The sequence below is a fragment of the Marasmius oreades genome, chromosome 4 (genome assembly GCF_018924745.1).
Source record: "Marasmius oreades isolate 03SP1 chromosome 4, whole genome shotgun sequence".
NCBI classification, from domain to species: Eukaryota; Fungi; Basidiomycota; class Agaricomycetes; order Agaricales; family Marasmiaceae; genus Marasmius; species Marasmius oreades.
In genome coordinates, this window is record NC_057326.1 from 1,199,030 (window position 1) to 1,214,390 (window position 15,361).

At 42.3% G+C, this 15,361-nt stretch overlaps 2 protein-coding genes across 2 annotated transcripts; both read left to right on the plus strand.

Moving 5' to 3' along the window:
- Positions 1 to 4,554: 4,554 nt before the first annotated feature.
- E1B28_007190 (uncharacterized protein) lies at positions 4,555 to 5,409 on the plus strand (the record flags this gene model as incomplete). Its single annotated transcript, XM_043151904.1, has 4 exons — positions 4,555 to 4,743; positions 4,799 to 4,937; positions 4,995 to 5,008; positions 5,233 to 5,409. The coding sequence occupies 4 exons, from the start codon at positions 4,555 to 4,557 to the stop codon at positions 5,407 to 5,409; spliced, it is 519 nt and encodes a 172-aa protein (XP_043009986.1).
- A 423-nt stretch (positions 5,410 to 5,832) lies between these two features.
- E1B28_007191 (uncharacterized protein) lies at positions 5,833 to 6,084 on the plus strand (the record flags this gene model as incomplete). Its single annotated transcript, XM_043151905.1, has 1 exon — positions 5,833 to 6,084. The coding sequence occupies one exon, from the start codon at positions 5,833 to 5,835 to the stop codon at positions 6,082 to 6,084; it is 252 nt and encodes an 83-aa protein (XP_043009987.1).
- Positions 6,085 to 15,361: the final 9,277 nt, after the last annotated feature.

Genomic DNA, 15,361 nt, shown 5'->3' on the forward strand with positions numbered 1-15,361 from the left:
AAGATTGCAAGGGTGGACTGCTTGGCAAAGGTTACACACAAGATCACAGTCTCAATATCATATGAAGGTCTTATGAAATCAATGTGTAACTGCAAGTGTAAAACACCACAGCTACGGGGATTCTAGGGTTTGTAGGGGCTCTGTTTATTGTCCAATGGACTAAGTGGGACTATGAATTTCGTCTATGGTAAGACTACTTCGAACGATTGGAGACTATTGCCCTCGGCGGACACGAAAACTAAGACCTCGGCGGACATGAACGCTAAGACCCTCGACGGATCACGAAACAGTAATCAAGACCTCGGCAGCCTACAGATGGATAGTTCTCAAGTTTGACCTCGACGGTCTCATATGTTCAAATCAAATCTTATTGTTTCACTGCACAATGACAGGGCAAATCTCTCTCTATTGGTGTCAAGAGCAGTTACTCACGGGCAACCCACTCAGGACTTTCCTATGCACGGGTAGTACTTTTTTTTAACTACGGATACATGAGCTGCTTTTATACTACTTCTACGCTAGCTTTGTAATCCTATCTCTACTTGTTTCATCTCTAAAAATAATGCACCGTAGCTACAAATCCATGCGGAATCTTATCGCTAGAGGCTGTTACATGTGCAGAATCTTGTCTACGGAGCTTTTCCATATTCGAATCATATGTTTTGGACCAATCTGGACCGTTCTTCATTCTTGTTTCAGCATGTAGAATGGATCTACATAGGCGCACCATATGGTATTTCCTGCCTATGGAGCTTATCCTGCACTTTGACGTTATCAAGTCATATGGACTTTGTGTGTCCAAGTGGTTCCAGCATATGGATCCAGAGTTCCGAATCGCCGTAGCACATGAACAGTGCGGACTCCGAGATCCGTTGTTCATTCCTGCCTGGTTCCTAGGTACTCTATCTATGATCTGGGATCTGTATCATGTCTTTTTGTCTTTTCCTCAGATCGGGACTCAATCTACGGTCATGTCAAATTTCTCCTAGTCTGCGTGGTCCTCTGTCCGATTTCTTGTCAACTAAATCTCCCGTAGAAGTAGGTTCTCCTAGTATGAAGGTCTTTTGACTCCATTAAGTTCTGCTATGAACGGTCCTGTGAAGACTACAAGTCTTCTAATAGTACAATCCCTTGATATGCCAGTGCATAATAGAATGTAGAGAGTAGAACTTGGTGAAATACCACTTAAGTCCTCTGCTCATAGTGTTCTACAGGTTTCGAACGGTCATACAGTTTTCTGACACGATCTACGGCTCTCTCTAACTGGCCTAGCTGCGCCTACGGCACATTCTACTAGCGGCACTAGCTTTAACTAGTAATTCGGGCTCATTCTAGTTCTTAATTCGATAAATATCGCTCCATAGCACTGTTTAAAGTGCAAAAAGAACCTTGTAGCATAGTCAACTAAGTCACATTAACGGAGTGTATAGTGCAGGAATCAACAATCAACAGATACTCCCATCCCTCAACCGTACTTGAAACTTCGCAATTCCTTCACCTTCTGCCTGAAAGCTGTGGTCGGCAGTATTCCCTGTCTTCGTTCCAGCTGTGAACTTAACAAATTGACCTTGTTCAGCAATGCATGTGATATTTGCACCACTGTCGAGATACGTCGGGACTTTAGATGATTGGGTACAGGGATCAAGATTGTCATGTGTAGAGGTAAGTACATAGTTCGACCTGCTATACGACTGACTATCTACCATTCCATGGCCTGGCTGATACAGTCCAAGTCTGGAGGTCATGGAATGAGTAGAAGTCGACGAAGCATTGGGAGCTGAACACGTACCATTGCTGGTAAGATCTCCGAGGGCATAGGTTTCAATAGGTGCATACCCAGCAAGGGAAGCAGCGGCAGTTGGCACACTAGTGGACGTGGTGCTGGGAACTGTGGTAGTTGGTGCAGTAAAATGAGGTTCTTTCCCTTTTGGAGCCTTCCCTTCTCTTCCACCGCCTGCGGTCCAACAATTCGCCTTCAAGTGGTCTCCGACACCACAGTTATCGCAAGTGGGACGGGGACCTTTGGATTGGGCAGAGGTGGTGAGGGCTGTAGGATCAGGCAAAGTAGTAGGATTGATGGAATCGCGTTTAAGCCATAACCAATATTCAGTAAGTGTGCCAGTCACTTCACCGAGCACTGTTTTACCCTGATTGACCTGGACTAGGAAGAACCAAGAACGAGGTAGAGATGCGAGAATAATTGATATCATCTTGGCATCGTCAACAGTGCAACCAACATCGTTCGCAGCTTTCCGGAGTTTCTCAAGTGTATTAAGATGTTCCTCAAGATCTCCCCCTTCAGCGAGTTTCGTATTGTCGAGTCGCTTGAGTGCGATGTCCCGATAAATTTGGGTCGACACCTTGAATTTGGACTTCATGGCATGTCGGGTCTAATACCATGAGCATCCGGATCGATGATGTTCTGGTAGATGAGTCTGGAGACATGGCCTTCATGCCACAGCCATTCTTCAACAGTGGGGGTGGTGGAGCTGATAGCCGTGGTAGTCTGAGCAAGCAGCAGTGATGGGGAAGTGGTTTTCAGTTTGGGAATCTCGCCCTCGAGGTACCCGAGCAAACCCTTGCTATGAAGAGATGAAATAGCATAATCCCTGAACGAGCCGAAGTTCTCGACACCCTTCAAATGGCAGTCATCGGGAAAAGTGGGGACATTGGAAATGGAAGTGGACATAATGAGCGTAGCGATGGGCAGAAAAATTTGCTTTCTGACTGCGAATCTGTAGAGTAACGAGTAAGTACAATAATGCGACTTAGTTGACTATGCTACAAGGTTCTTTTTGCACTTAAAACAGTGCTATAGAGCGATATTTATCGTATTAAGAACTAGGGTGAGCCCGAATTACTAGTTAAAGCTAGTGCCGCTAGTAGAATGTGCCGTAGGCGCAGCTAGGCCAGTTAGAGAGAGCCGTAGATCGTGTCAGAAAACTGTATGACCGTTCGAAACCTGTAGAACACTATGAGCAGAGGACTTAAGCGGTATTTCACCAAGTTCTACTCTCTACATTCTATTATGCACTGGCATATCAAGGGATTGTACTATTAGAAGACTTGTAGTCTTCACAGGACCGTTCGTAGCAGAACTTAATGGAGTCAAAAGACCTTCATACTAGGAGAACCTACTTCTACGGGAGATTTAGTTGACAAGAAATCGGACAGAGGACCACGCAGACTAGGAGAAATTTGACATGACCATAGATTGAGTCCCGATCTGAGGAAAAGACAAAAAGACATGATACAGATCCCAGATCATAGATAGAGTACCTAGGAACCAGGCAGGAATGAACAACGGATCTCGGAGTCCGCACTGTTCATGTGCTACGGCGATTCGGAACTCTGGATCCATATGCTGGAACCACTTGGACACACAAAGTCCATATGACTTGATAACGTCGAAATGCAGGATAAGGTCCGTAGGCAGGAAATACCATATGGTACGCCTATGTAGGTCCATTCTACATGCTGAAACAAGAATGAAGAACGGTCCAGATTGGTCCAAAACATATGATTCGAATATGGAAAAGCTCCATAGACAAGATTCTGCACATGTAGCAGTCCCTAGCGATAAGACTCCGCATGGATTTGTAGCTACGGTGCATTATTTTTAGAGATAAAACAAGTAGAGATAGGATTACAAAGCTAGCGTAGAAGTAGTATAAAAGCAGCTCATGTATCCGTAGATAAAAAAGTACTACCCGTGCGTAGGAAAGTCCTGAGTGGGTTGCCCGTGAGTAACTGCTCTTGACACCAATAGAGAGATTTGCCCTGTCTTTGTGCAGTGAAACGATAAGATTTGATTTGAACTATACGAGACCGTCGAGGTGAAAACTAGAGAACTATCCGTCTGTAGGCCGCCGAGGTCTTGATTACTGTTTCATGATCCGTCGAGGGTCTTAGCGTTCGTGTCCGCCGAGGGCAATAGTCTCCAATCGTTCGAATTAGTCTTACCGTAGACAAAATTCATAGTCCCACTCAGTCCACTAGACAATAAACAGAGCCCCTACAAACCCTAGAATCCCTGTAGCTGTGGTGTTTTACACTTGCAGTTACACATTGATTTCATAAGAACTTCATATGATACTAAGACTGTGATCTTGTGCATAACCTTTGCCAAGCAGTCCACCCTTGCAATCTTTCCTGGTGTGTAGAGTTATTGATAGACTTTACACGGAGGTTTACTAGTTTTTGGGTTGATTTGGTGTTGGTGCTACTCCCATAGCTCTGATATTAGGTTGACTCTTGAGTGGTATACTTCGCCCATTAACGAGAGAACCTCAGACGTGACACAACAACTCTATTGCAATACCTGTAGAGTAACGAGTAAGTATGAGAGAACTACAGGTAAAATGTAAGTGAATCAATAAGGAAACAAACAGAAAGAAATATGTACTCGCCCTCAGACATGATACAACAACTGAGGGTGTCAAGGACAAACCTAAAGATATAAAAGGGCAAATGCAGTTTGAAATAAAGATAACGACATTGGAAATATGCGGAACACAGAAAGATAGGAATGAAGTGATCGATCGACGATCACAGATGCATGCGTTCGCCACCTACTCAGGTCGTATGGTCCTGATCCTCAACAGTGAAGATCCATCCACACAATGTTTCCTTTTGCACCTGAAGCCAGGATACTCCAAACATCTGGTAGGGCGGGATCAGCAGAAGGTTCATATTGAGAAGGAATATGAAGCAGCCATGGACAGGATGAAAAAATTGTTAAAGGTATGTACATACATCAATTCATGAATTATAATGTCACTCACTCATAACTTTTGAGGACTCCCCTGGACGTATAGCATTCGCCGCCGATGCCTGGACCTCTCCAAATAACCTCGCTTTTCTCACCCTTGTTGCCAGTTTCATCACGGACGATTGGAAGCTCAAGCAACTTCTCATCGACTTCCCGAATCTGCTTGGTGCACATACGGGCCAGAATATGGCGGACCTATTGTTCAAATGAATGAAAGATTTAGGGATAGAGGATCAGGTATGTGTAACATAACTTACAGTGTATAAATTTTAACCATTTTAACCCTACTAGTTCCTCACATTGACTGCCGACAACGCGAGTAATAACGACACCCTACATCAGCATCTTTCCGCTCTACTCAACCAAGCTCTTAATGACACATCAGCCTATGATCCTGAAAATATCACAATTTGGTGTTTACACATGCAATCCACCCCACTGTTCATGAATTTCTTCTCAAGATCAAGGCAGGAGGAGCGGAATTGATCAACCAAGATGAGATTGAGACTGCAGGAGATTTTACGGAGGATATGGCTGAAGCTGTGTGCAATCTAGACAGAGAGATGGCTGAGGGAAGAGATGACGATCTTGTAGCGGATCAGGAAAAAGATGGTGTCGACGTAAAGAGTGTTGTTTAAAAAGTATGTGACTTGTGATGGGAATGCTTGCACTTATACCTCGATGTTTGTAGATCCACCAAATTTCAAAGCTATCTCGTTCATCACCCCAGCAATCAGAAGACTTCAAGAAATCAATCAAGATCGTCAACACACTTGAAACGGAAGATGCAAGGCTCAATATCCTCAATCTGATATTGGATGTAGTGACCCGATGGAACTCGACCTATTTTATGCTCAAATGAGCGAAGAATCTGTGTGGTGCAGTCAACGAAATCTGTCAAAGGAGTGATTTGTATAGAAAGTATAGAATTACAGTGGGTGAATGGGATGTGGTTGACTTGGTTGTTGGATTCTTAGAGGTACGTTGGCATGCAGTCCTTGAAACATTACCCAAGAACTAATACTAATACTATCTAGATATTCAGGGAAGCATCCTAACAGATGTCTGCCGGAGACTTCCCAACTCTTTCCTCAGCACTCCTTGTCTACACAAAACTCATCAGACAGGTTGACTCACTCATGCAGTCGGACACCACAATTCTCAATTCTGAGGTCTTGGCCGGACTCAAAGCATGCAAAGTGAAGCTGGAGAAGTATTTTGATAAGTCGACATACGAATCAGAGTATTACTATGCTGCTACTGGTACATTGTCATTCCTAACTCACACCATAGTGCTCAATAGTCATGGCTAGTTTTGGACCTAATCAAGCAGTCACTATTCAAAAAAAAACAAGACCTGTTCTCGGACGATTGGCAGCAAGATAATGAGAGGGTATTCAAAGAGAACCTCAAATAATACAGTGTGCATACACAGACATTGCCAGCCCCTCCATCTCCACCACAACGGTCCTCAACATCAAGCATGACCAACCTTTTTCTTGACGAAGAACTGCTTGGTCCATTACCTTCGACTAACAGTACAAACAAGTCAACTGAAGCCAAGTATTCTCGGTACTTGTCGTTCCAGGTGGAGAATCAGGAGGCAATGATGGACCCACTCTCATTTTGGAAGAAATACGGACCCTCATTTCCTTGCTATCGCGGATATAATCTACTAGTACCTAAATAAACGCATTTTTAACATTTATATATATAATATAATCAAAATGGGAACATAATATGAGGATTAGAGCAAGCCCAAGCTGCTAGTCAAAGCATGGGTCTATTTGCGGGTTATCCGAAGTACAGAAAGTACGAAACACTCTATAGATGAGAGTCTTCGACGTTCCGAAACCTGTAGGAACTGATGAAGCAGCCTTTAAAAACCTTCGTTCATTTGGATAGGCCTCGTCTCACTCGCAATTACCTGTAGCAAACATGGGGACACTTGATTTTACTATCAATTTATTGATTTCTTCGATATTGGTTGAAAAGACGGAAACAACTCTTAGAAGTACATCTGGAAGTAACAATCGGACGGATGTAACCATCTAAAGTCCACTTCGGACTTAAGGAACAGAAACAATTCCGGTGGCTGTAACTTACAGCTGGAAACAAGAAAAGGGGCGGATGTCGACGATGTCCGGTCAGAAAGGACATTCTACCAGGAAAGAACCATAGGAACGATCCCTGGAATGTAGATCGAGCAGTTTTGGACTATTCCAGATCGGATAGAACAAGAGAGAACAAGGGAGCACATGGGGACTCGCCTTGGAAACAAAAAGGGGTCAGGATGTATCCACATGCAAATGTCAAAGATATCCGACTCGGAACAGGAATGAAGGAAATATGAGGAAAAGGAATAAGGAATACTATATTCTGGACAGTTTTATATCTAATGGACATGTACTATACCTGATTAAGGGTACTTTAGTATCTCTGAAAGGGATTTCTCTATATTTTCGACTTTTTACCATATCTTCGACGTTTGATTATTATTTATTCGAAAAGGCGTATATAAGGGAGGATGGTAGCAGCAGTATTTTCCCCAGTAACCTACGACAGAAGCCTAAGTGCTTTCACTAGGGGACTCTGGCTCATACTTTGCCCCACTTCTTCGAAGTTGGTGTTTGTATTTGGAAAAGATTGGATTTGAACTTTGAATTTGATTTGAATTTGTTGCCACTTTGGTACTTGGAAACTTTGAACTTGTAGAGTCGCTTTGACTCGAATTTGAATTGAATTTGATAGTTCTATTTGAACTTAGAAAGAATTGAACACCTCCTCGAAGTAGTGAACTTCGTAGAAAGCCTTTGTCATTTGACTTGTGAACACAGAATTTGAATTTGTTTTGAACCATATAAAGCCCCACCCTTGAAGTCTTATCTTAGAGTTCTCAGTGAACCTTGCTGAGAGCGTCCATTGATACCGACCTCCACAAATCAACTACGCTAATTGCTAGTGTTGGGTTTGGTTTTGCGCACTTTGTGCTTGGAGTGTGTTTTGCTGCACCTTGTAGTAGTTTTTAGTGCCGTTATCGCCTTTCTGCCTATGCTCGCGATGTTCTCGCAATTCCAGGTACGTAACTATTCAAGGTTCTTATTTATTTCTTATGTATCTACTCAGGAATAGGCTCCTCTGTATTGGTGGAACAGGTTCTTAGCTTGGCAAAGAAGGTCATTGAGGAGCATCGGCACTTGCTAGGCCCTCAGACAATTTGGATGCTAATGCTCTATCATAGTGTATTGATCTCTGAGGGTGTACACACTAACAACTATAGGCCAAGATAAATACATTTATATTACATTCAGTGAATAAATACCTATTTACTGGTATCTACAACAGATTTGAGGGTAACTGTTGAAATGTATAGACACAGTCGTAGTTTAGCCCTTAGCCACAATTGTATTAGTATACATGTGTACTACATACGTTTCACCAACCCTTTAACAATATTAATTATATACATGCTCCTACCAGGGCAACGTCTTTAATGCTAGTGGTTGTAGATACATTATATGAAATATGCACACTACTTACATGCTTTTCACCATATGCTCACCATATGTTTTACATATGTTGCTTACTACTCTTATCTATCGTAGGGTACAGGGTTTGTAGTCTTTTACTGTATAAATACTGTATGTAGCTCACTCTGAACAATAACGAACATAGTTCTACTTCTCTGTTCTACTTAGCTCTCTACTAAGACTCTTCAAGGTCTCAACATCTTATTCGGTGAGTTAGAGATGACTGTCTCCTGTTGCTCATTGCTGTTTCAACAGTAACTTGAGCATAAAAAGTAGGGCTAAAATTGCCTTAAGGTCATCTTCACTGACAGATTATTGAATAAATCTTGAATTGAAAAGGCTAAAGAAATATTGAATGAGGGAATCTAATAGTATAGAGTAGATATATAGACAGACATGCTCACTGGTTTTCAGATCTTACAAGTGACAGCTGCCCTGTCCAGGTTGCCATCGAGGAAGAGTGGTGAAGGACAGTCGCACGGTGACGTGTGGCCCAGGTGACCACTGTGGCTATGCCCAGACCAGTTACTCCTCCATCCGTCAGATGGTCATCTGCGGATGATGGATTGCCAGTCGTGGTCGCTCAATCCGACCAGATGGATCCGAATCCGGTCCACCAGGAGCACTACTCTCCAGTGAGTGATTGCTCCTGTCAAGTGTTCCCAAGTGTTCCCAAGTGTTCCTTCCAGTGTTCCTTCCAGCATTCCAGTGCCCTCAGTATTTTTCCTAGTGCACTTCAAGCACTCCCAAGCTCCCTCTCAGTATTCCCCAGTAAGTATTTACTTTCAAGTAAATCTTGTAAATCTTGTCACCTTGGTGGTCCCCCTTTGTTGTTTGTTCACATTGTTTAGCTTGCCATGTAAGCCTTAAAACCCCACTAGTTGGGTGCAGTGGTTCTAAGGTTGAACAGTTCGTTTCATTTGGTCTTTAAGGTTCAATCAAGGTTCTATTCCTTCTTATCAAATGACAAGACAAAACACTAATTCAATATTTCAACAATAAGGATTCCACAAAGCTTTTCTCAAGACTTTGCGAAGTTCAAGTTCAAGTTCAAGTTTCCGATCAAGTCCAAATGCAATTCCAATCCAATATACAGGGATTTGATTAATTCTGTGAACACACGAACTCTGCGTTTCACACTCAGCAGGGTCGGAATGTTCAGCGATATTAAAACTCCGCTGATAGTCGCTAATAACACTGTGTAACACCACTAAATATGGCTAGTAAACACACCTCAAGCACGAAGTGCGCAAACCAAAACCACACCAAGAAGAGTATACACAAGTGTAAGGGGTGGAGGTCAGTATTCTTAAGGCTTTAGTTTTCACTAAGAGGCACCAAGAAAGATAGAATATGAGGGGTCTTCAGTTTTATAGAAGTTTCAATCAAGGTTCTTTCACTACAAGAGTGACAATATGATTCACAAATCCCAAAATTCGATATCTGACTTTTCAACAAAGCTTTTACAAGTCTTCGCCGAAGTTCGGTTCCAAGTTCAATATCCAAACTAGACAATAGCAATCCAAATTCAATATAAGTCCAAATTGACTTCAATATCCAGAGTTCAATTCCAAGACAATATGCCAATACCAAATTCAATTGCAATAATCTAATCTATCCTTCCAAACACAGAACACCAACTTCAGTGAAGACTGGGGCAAAGGTCAAATCTCGAGCGAATCCTAGTAGGTGAACTGCATCTCCTCTCATAGGTTGCTGGGGAAAATCCCTCTTTCCTGCCCTCCTTATATACAATTTTTCTAGTAAATAATAGTAAAAGTCCAAAATGTGTGTGAAACTGGTAAATAATAATGAAATCCCTTTCAGTCGAACAGAAACTCGCTTAATCGGGTATAATACAACAGTTTTATGTGCTGAAGTGCCAAATCAAATATTAAACTGAATATCTGTTCCTTGTTTCCTGGTTGCAATGTAGGGACTTGACTTCGCCGAAGTACCGGACATATCCGCATTCTCCTGTTTTTCCTAGGGAACGAGTCCCTGTTTCAGGCGTATCCATTCTTCCTGTTCCTGTTCTATTCCTTTTTGGAGAAGATCTAGCCTCGATCCTAGGCCCTGTCCCCAAGGTTTCTCTCTTGAAATCAAATAACACGTGCACTTTGCTGAAGTCTGTGTTTCCTTGGTTTTCTGAGAAATTCCTATTCTTTCCGTTTTCCGTTCATGAGAATCGGATGTTCCTTCCTTTATCCTTGTTTGGATTTCTATATCCAAGAATTCCATATATCCGAGCAGTCCAACCAGACTTCGTTGAAGTTTCAATAAAGTGTATAATAAAATCCCTATGTTCGCTATGAGCATTCCAGGAGTAAGAGGAGGCCTTCCAATAAAAGAACGAAGGTTTTTAAACAGCTGCTTCCCAAAGTTCATACAGTTTTCTGAACTTCAGTGAAGTCTCTCATCTTTCCTAATTTTGTACATTTTGTACAGATAAAGTCTCTTGTAGAGGCTCATGCTTTAACTAGAAGTGCGGGCTCACTCTAGTCCTATTAATCCCATAATTTATAACTCATAAGTGTTAAAATTGTATAAATATGCATCTTTAAGGTCTTTTCCGATTTATATCGCGATATTGCTATACAGGCGAATCAATGTACTTTAAGTTCAAGTATCTTACATCCTCAAATACACTGTACTTAGTCTCCTACTGACTCGAATACTATATATTGTGTACCATTCCATTATGAGAGTTTTTCAACCCCTCGGAAACAGGCTCCTGGAGGCTGGACATAGATGTTTGAGGCTCAAGACTCCTAGGGAAAGGCGCGAGATGTTCTATTGATAATGTCAGATTTACTTCAGAACAGAGTCGGAGTTTCAATCTCAATCATTGGCTGTATGTATGCCACATATAACTGCCCATTACCTGAGGGCACTTGCTTAGCCGACTGGCGCACCAGAGAACACATGTTCACAGAATTAATCAAATCCCTGTAAGTCCAAATTGACTTCAAAATCCAAGTTCAATTCCAATAACAATCAAATCAAATCCAAATTGCAATAGGTCCAAATCAATCCAATCCAAACACAGAACACCAAACTTTGACAAAGTGAGGGGCAAAGGTAAAATCCTTGAGCTAGTCCTAGTAGGTGAACTGCATCTCCGCTCATAGGCTGCTGGGGCAAATTTCTTGCTACCCTCCCTCCTTATATACACTTTTTGAAATAAAAATAATAAAAGTCCAAGATATATAGCAAACTCGAGAATAATAATAAAATCCCCTTTCAGTTGAACATAAACTCGCCTAATCAGGTATAATGCCAGAGATTGTGCCAGAAACCAGGGGCCCAACCACTGTCAGCACAGCGCACTCAAAACGAAGTGCAGCACATAGCACAGTGAGTGCTACTTGCAGCACAGTCATCTTTCGAGCAGCACACCCAATCAGAAGTTATTTTCCGGCTATGCTGCATTTACCTCTGGGTGTGCTGTAAAAGGGTTAGTGTGACGTACATTTATACACAAAATTTCGGAAATGTACTAGTAGGTGACAAGTCACTATGTAACAGTAGTGGTGACAAAAAAAAAATGGTACGACTTTTTTTTTTTTTACTGGCTTTTCTGTTTAAAGACAATACTCCAACATTCTAATACTTGTAGGTAGTTTCTAACTACTAAATGGGATGTGATAGATATAAAATAAAATATGTATGAGCTACAGTGAGCGTTGTGAACAATGGCGAGGAGGGATGATGGAGGTAAGAGGAAGAGAAGCAATGCTGTGCTGCTGTGTCCCACGCTCACTTTTAAACAGCACGAGGTTTGGGGGGAAGAAGTCACATGTGTTATTCTCACAGTGTGGCATGATCTTACTGTGAGAATAACACATGTGACTTCTTCCCCCCAAACCTCGTGCTGTTTAAAAGTGAGCGTGGGACACAGCAGCACAGCATTGCTTCTCTTCCTCTTACCTCCATCATCCCTCCTCGCCATTGTTCACAACGCTCACTGTAGCTCATACATATTTTATTTTATATCTATCACATCCCATTTAGTAGTTAGAAACTACCTACAAGTATTAGAATGTTGGAGTATTGTCTTTAAACAGAAAAGCCAGTAAAAAAAAAAAAGTCGTACCATTTTTTTTTTATCACCACTACTGTTACATAGTGACTTGTCACCTACTAGTACATTTCCGAAATTTTGTGTATAAATGTACGTCACACTAACCCTTTTACAGCACACCCAGAGGTAAATGCAGCATAGCCGGAAAATAACTTCCGATTGGGTGTGCTGCTCGGAAGATGACTGTGCTGCAAGTAGCACTCACTGTGCTGCTGTGCTGCACTTCGTTTTGAGTGCGCTGTGCTGCACATTGTATAGCCCCCAGAAACCATGAATAAAAATAATAAGCCAAGAGTCCCATGTCCATATCCCTGTTACACTGACAGAGCCTAGACTTCCTGAGGTCTCCGAGTTGCCCATATATCCTTGGAAACATATCTCCTATGTCACCATCGTCCTGATGTCCTCTAAATAAGGAAAAGAACCAGTCGCCGTCCATGACATATTTCCTGTGTTCCTGTCTCCAGTAACAACTGTCATGTCAACCTCACAAGGTCTAGATTTACTTCATTTCAGAACGTTGTAATCCTTTCCTTTTCCTATAACTTCATGGGAATCAGATATTTCTATCCTAAGTCCACATGTAGGTCCTTTGTCCGATATATCCTTCGTTATTTCCTTTAAGTCTGAGTTGTCCAACAATACTTCGTGAAGCTCAAGTAAAGTGTTCAATAAATTCCCTATGTTCACCCCAAGCATTCCGCAAGTAAGATGAGGCCTTCTATTCAAAATACGAAGGTTTTTAAGAGGCTGCTTCTTAAAGTTTCTACCATTTTCGAAACCTCGCAAAGTCTCTCGTCTTTCCAATTCTGTACTTTTCGTACTGCTACAGTCTCACTTAGAGGCTTGTGCTTTGGCTAGTAGTTCGGGCTCACCCTAGTCCTACATTCCCTTATTTTTATAACTCAAATGTTAATAAAATGATTAAAAATATGCATATTAAGGCTAAATCCAATTTTCAGCACAATAACGAGATGTTCGTCTACGGGTTGCCAAACTGCAGCAAAGTTGGCTGTATTCAGTGGCAGTTTTGGACTATATAGAGACTTACAGGAGTCGCACATTGGGAAAGCCTGAACGAGAGCATGCAGAAATCGGCAACTGCCTCGGCGCATTTGTTTGGAATGATCTGTCAGAAGTGAAATCCCTCATAGGTATAACTATGAAGTTCCCCTATTTTCTTATTTTACAGACTCCTTATTTTCCCCCTATTCATCTTGGACTATTTAAATTCAAATACAGACTCTTAACACCTCAGTTGTTCCACCTACTGTGTGACTGTCTGAGGTGTGTATATTCTTACTTTATTTTCTATACTTTCATACTGATTCATATTTCTATAGTACTCGTCTGACTCGTACTTAACTTGACAGGTTATGGGCCCCGGCTTTTAGACACTGCACAAGAAATAACTGCATAATCACACAGAAACCATTGCGACTCACATTTACTATCTATTCACTGCCTAAACACAATCTATTACCATGTCTTCTACAACTACCCCTAACAACTACACAACTATTCAACTACTACCTGAAGATGAGCAGTTTAACGGGGAAAACCTCGTTACATGGACAGATACAATGCTACTTATGGGACGGATCAAAGGGCTTGATCTGTACTGGTATGGGAGGGTCAATGTACCAAAACCCCCCGTTGCACCAGCAGCACCTTACCCACGTAGTGGTAATGCTACCCCCCAATCATCTGCACAGCCTCATCAGATTCCACTACCAGATGACATTTCATTTGGTGGAGCAACTGCCATAAACGACCTGACCCCTACGTACGGCAAATACTCCATTCGTGATTCAGTTGCATTCCTGACGATATGGAACAATGTCAAGAACCTGACGGTGTTGGGACTTATGCCATCAGGTACGTCTCACAACTTGTGGACAATGATCCAACTGGAGTATGTGGTGGTGAGTAGCCTTGCAAGGCGACAGAAGGAGGATAATTTGCAGGCATATCTATATACCGAGGGGAAGATTACAGGTGAAGGAGGTTACACTGAGAAGATGCGAATTTTGCGCAAAGAAGTGCTTGATGTTGGTGCCCACATTGATGACACCACATTTATAACAATATTCCTGGACTCATTTCCACGAAATCCCGAGTGGTCTGTTGTTACAGGAAACTTGATGATGGAAAAGAACTTTAATGTCATTGCGGCACGACTTCAGGAGTACTGGCTTCACTCACATGGATCGTCAGATACGTTGGTCGTGTCATCGACGGATCAGGTGGCGGCCTTGAAAGTGGAGATCGATAAACTGAAGGTACTCGTTGCTGAGAAGTCTAAGAAAGAGAAAAAGTCAAAGAAGGATGTTACTTGTACAAACTCAAAGTGCATGAGTAAAGAAGGCCATTCAATTGAGGACTGTTGGGCAGTTGGTGGGGGTAAACAAGGACAATATCCCCCTTGGTGGAAAGGAAAACGAGAAGCACCTCTGCCTTCAGCAAATTTAGCAGGCACTTCCACATCTCCATCCACGACAAATACTGTGACCCAAGGACAATACTTTGCACTCAGCGCGGAAGAACTTTCAGGCCTTGTTGCTCTTGCCCGTAAGGATGTGAAATCGACCCGAGTCCTTGGCGATTGTGCTGCATCGCACCATTTCTTCAACGATGTTTCTCACTTCAAGAATTTTCGTAAACTTGAGGCGAGTACTGGGAGCTCCTCCAAACAGGGGGTTGAATTCCAGATCCTAGGAGTAGGCAATGTCGAGCTTTGCGTCATCTTTAATGGAATGTCACATACCATTTGCTTTAGCAATGCACTTTATGCTCCCGACATCGTGTGCAATCTTGTCGCACTTGGGTCTTTAGATCGTTTGGGATGGAAGATGAGTCTAGGAGGAGGAAAATTAGTCTTCCATAATCCAGGAGGCCAGCCTATCTTCGAAGCTGTATTGGGGGAGACGAACCTGTATACGATCCAAGCTTCTATCATCCACCAATCCTTACCGG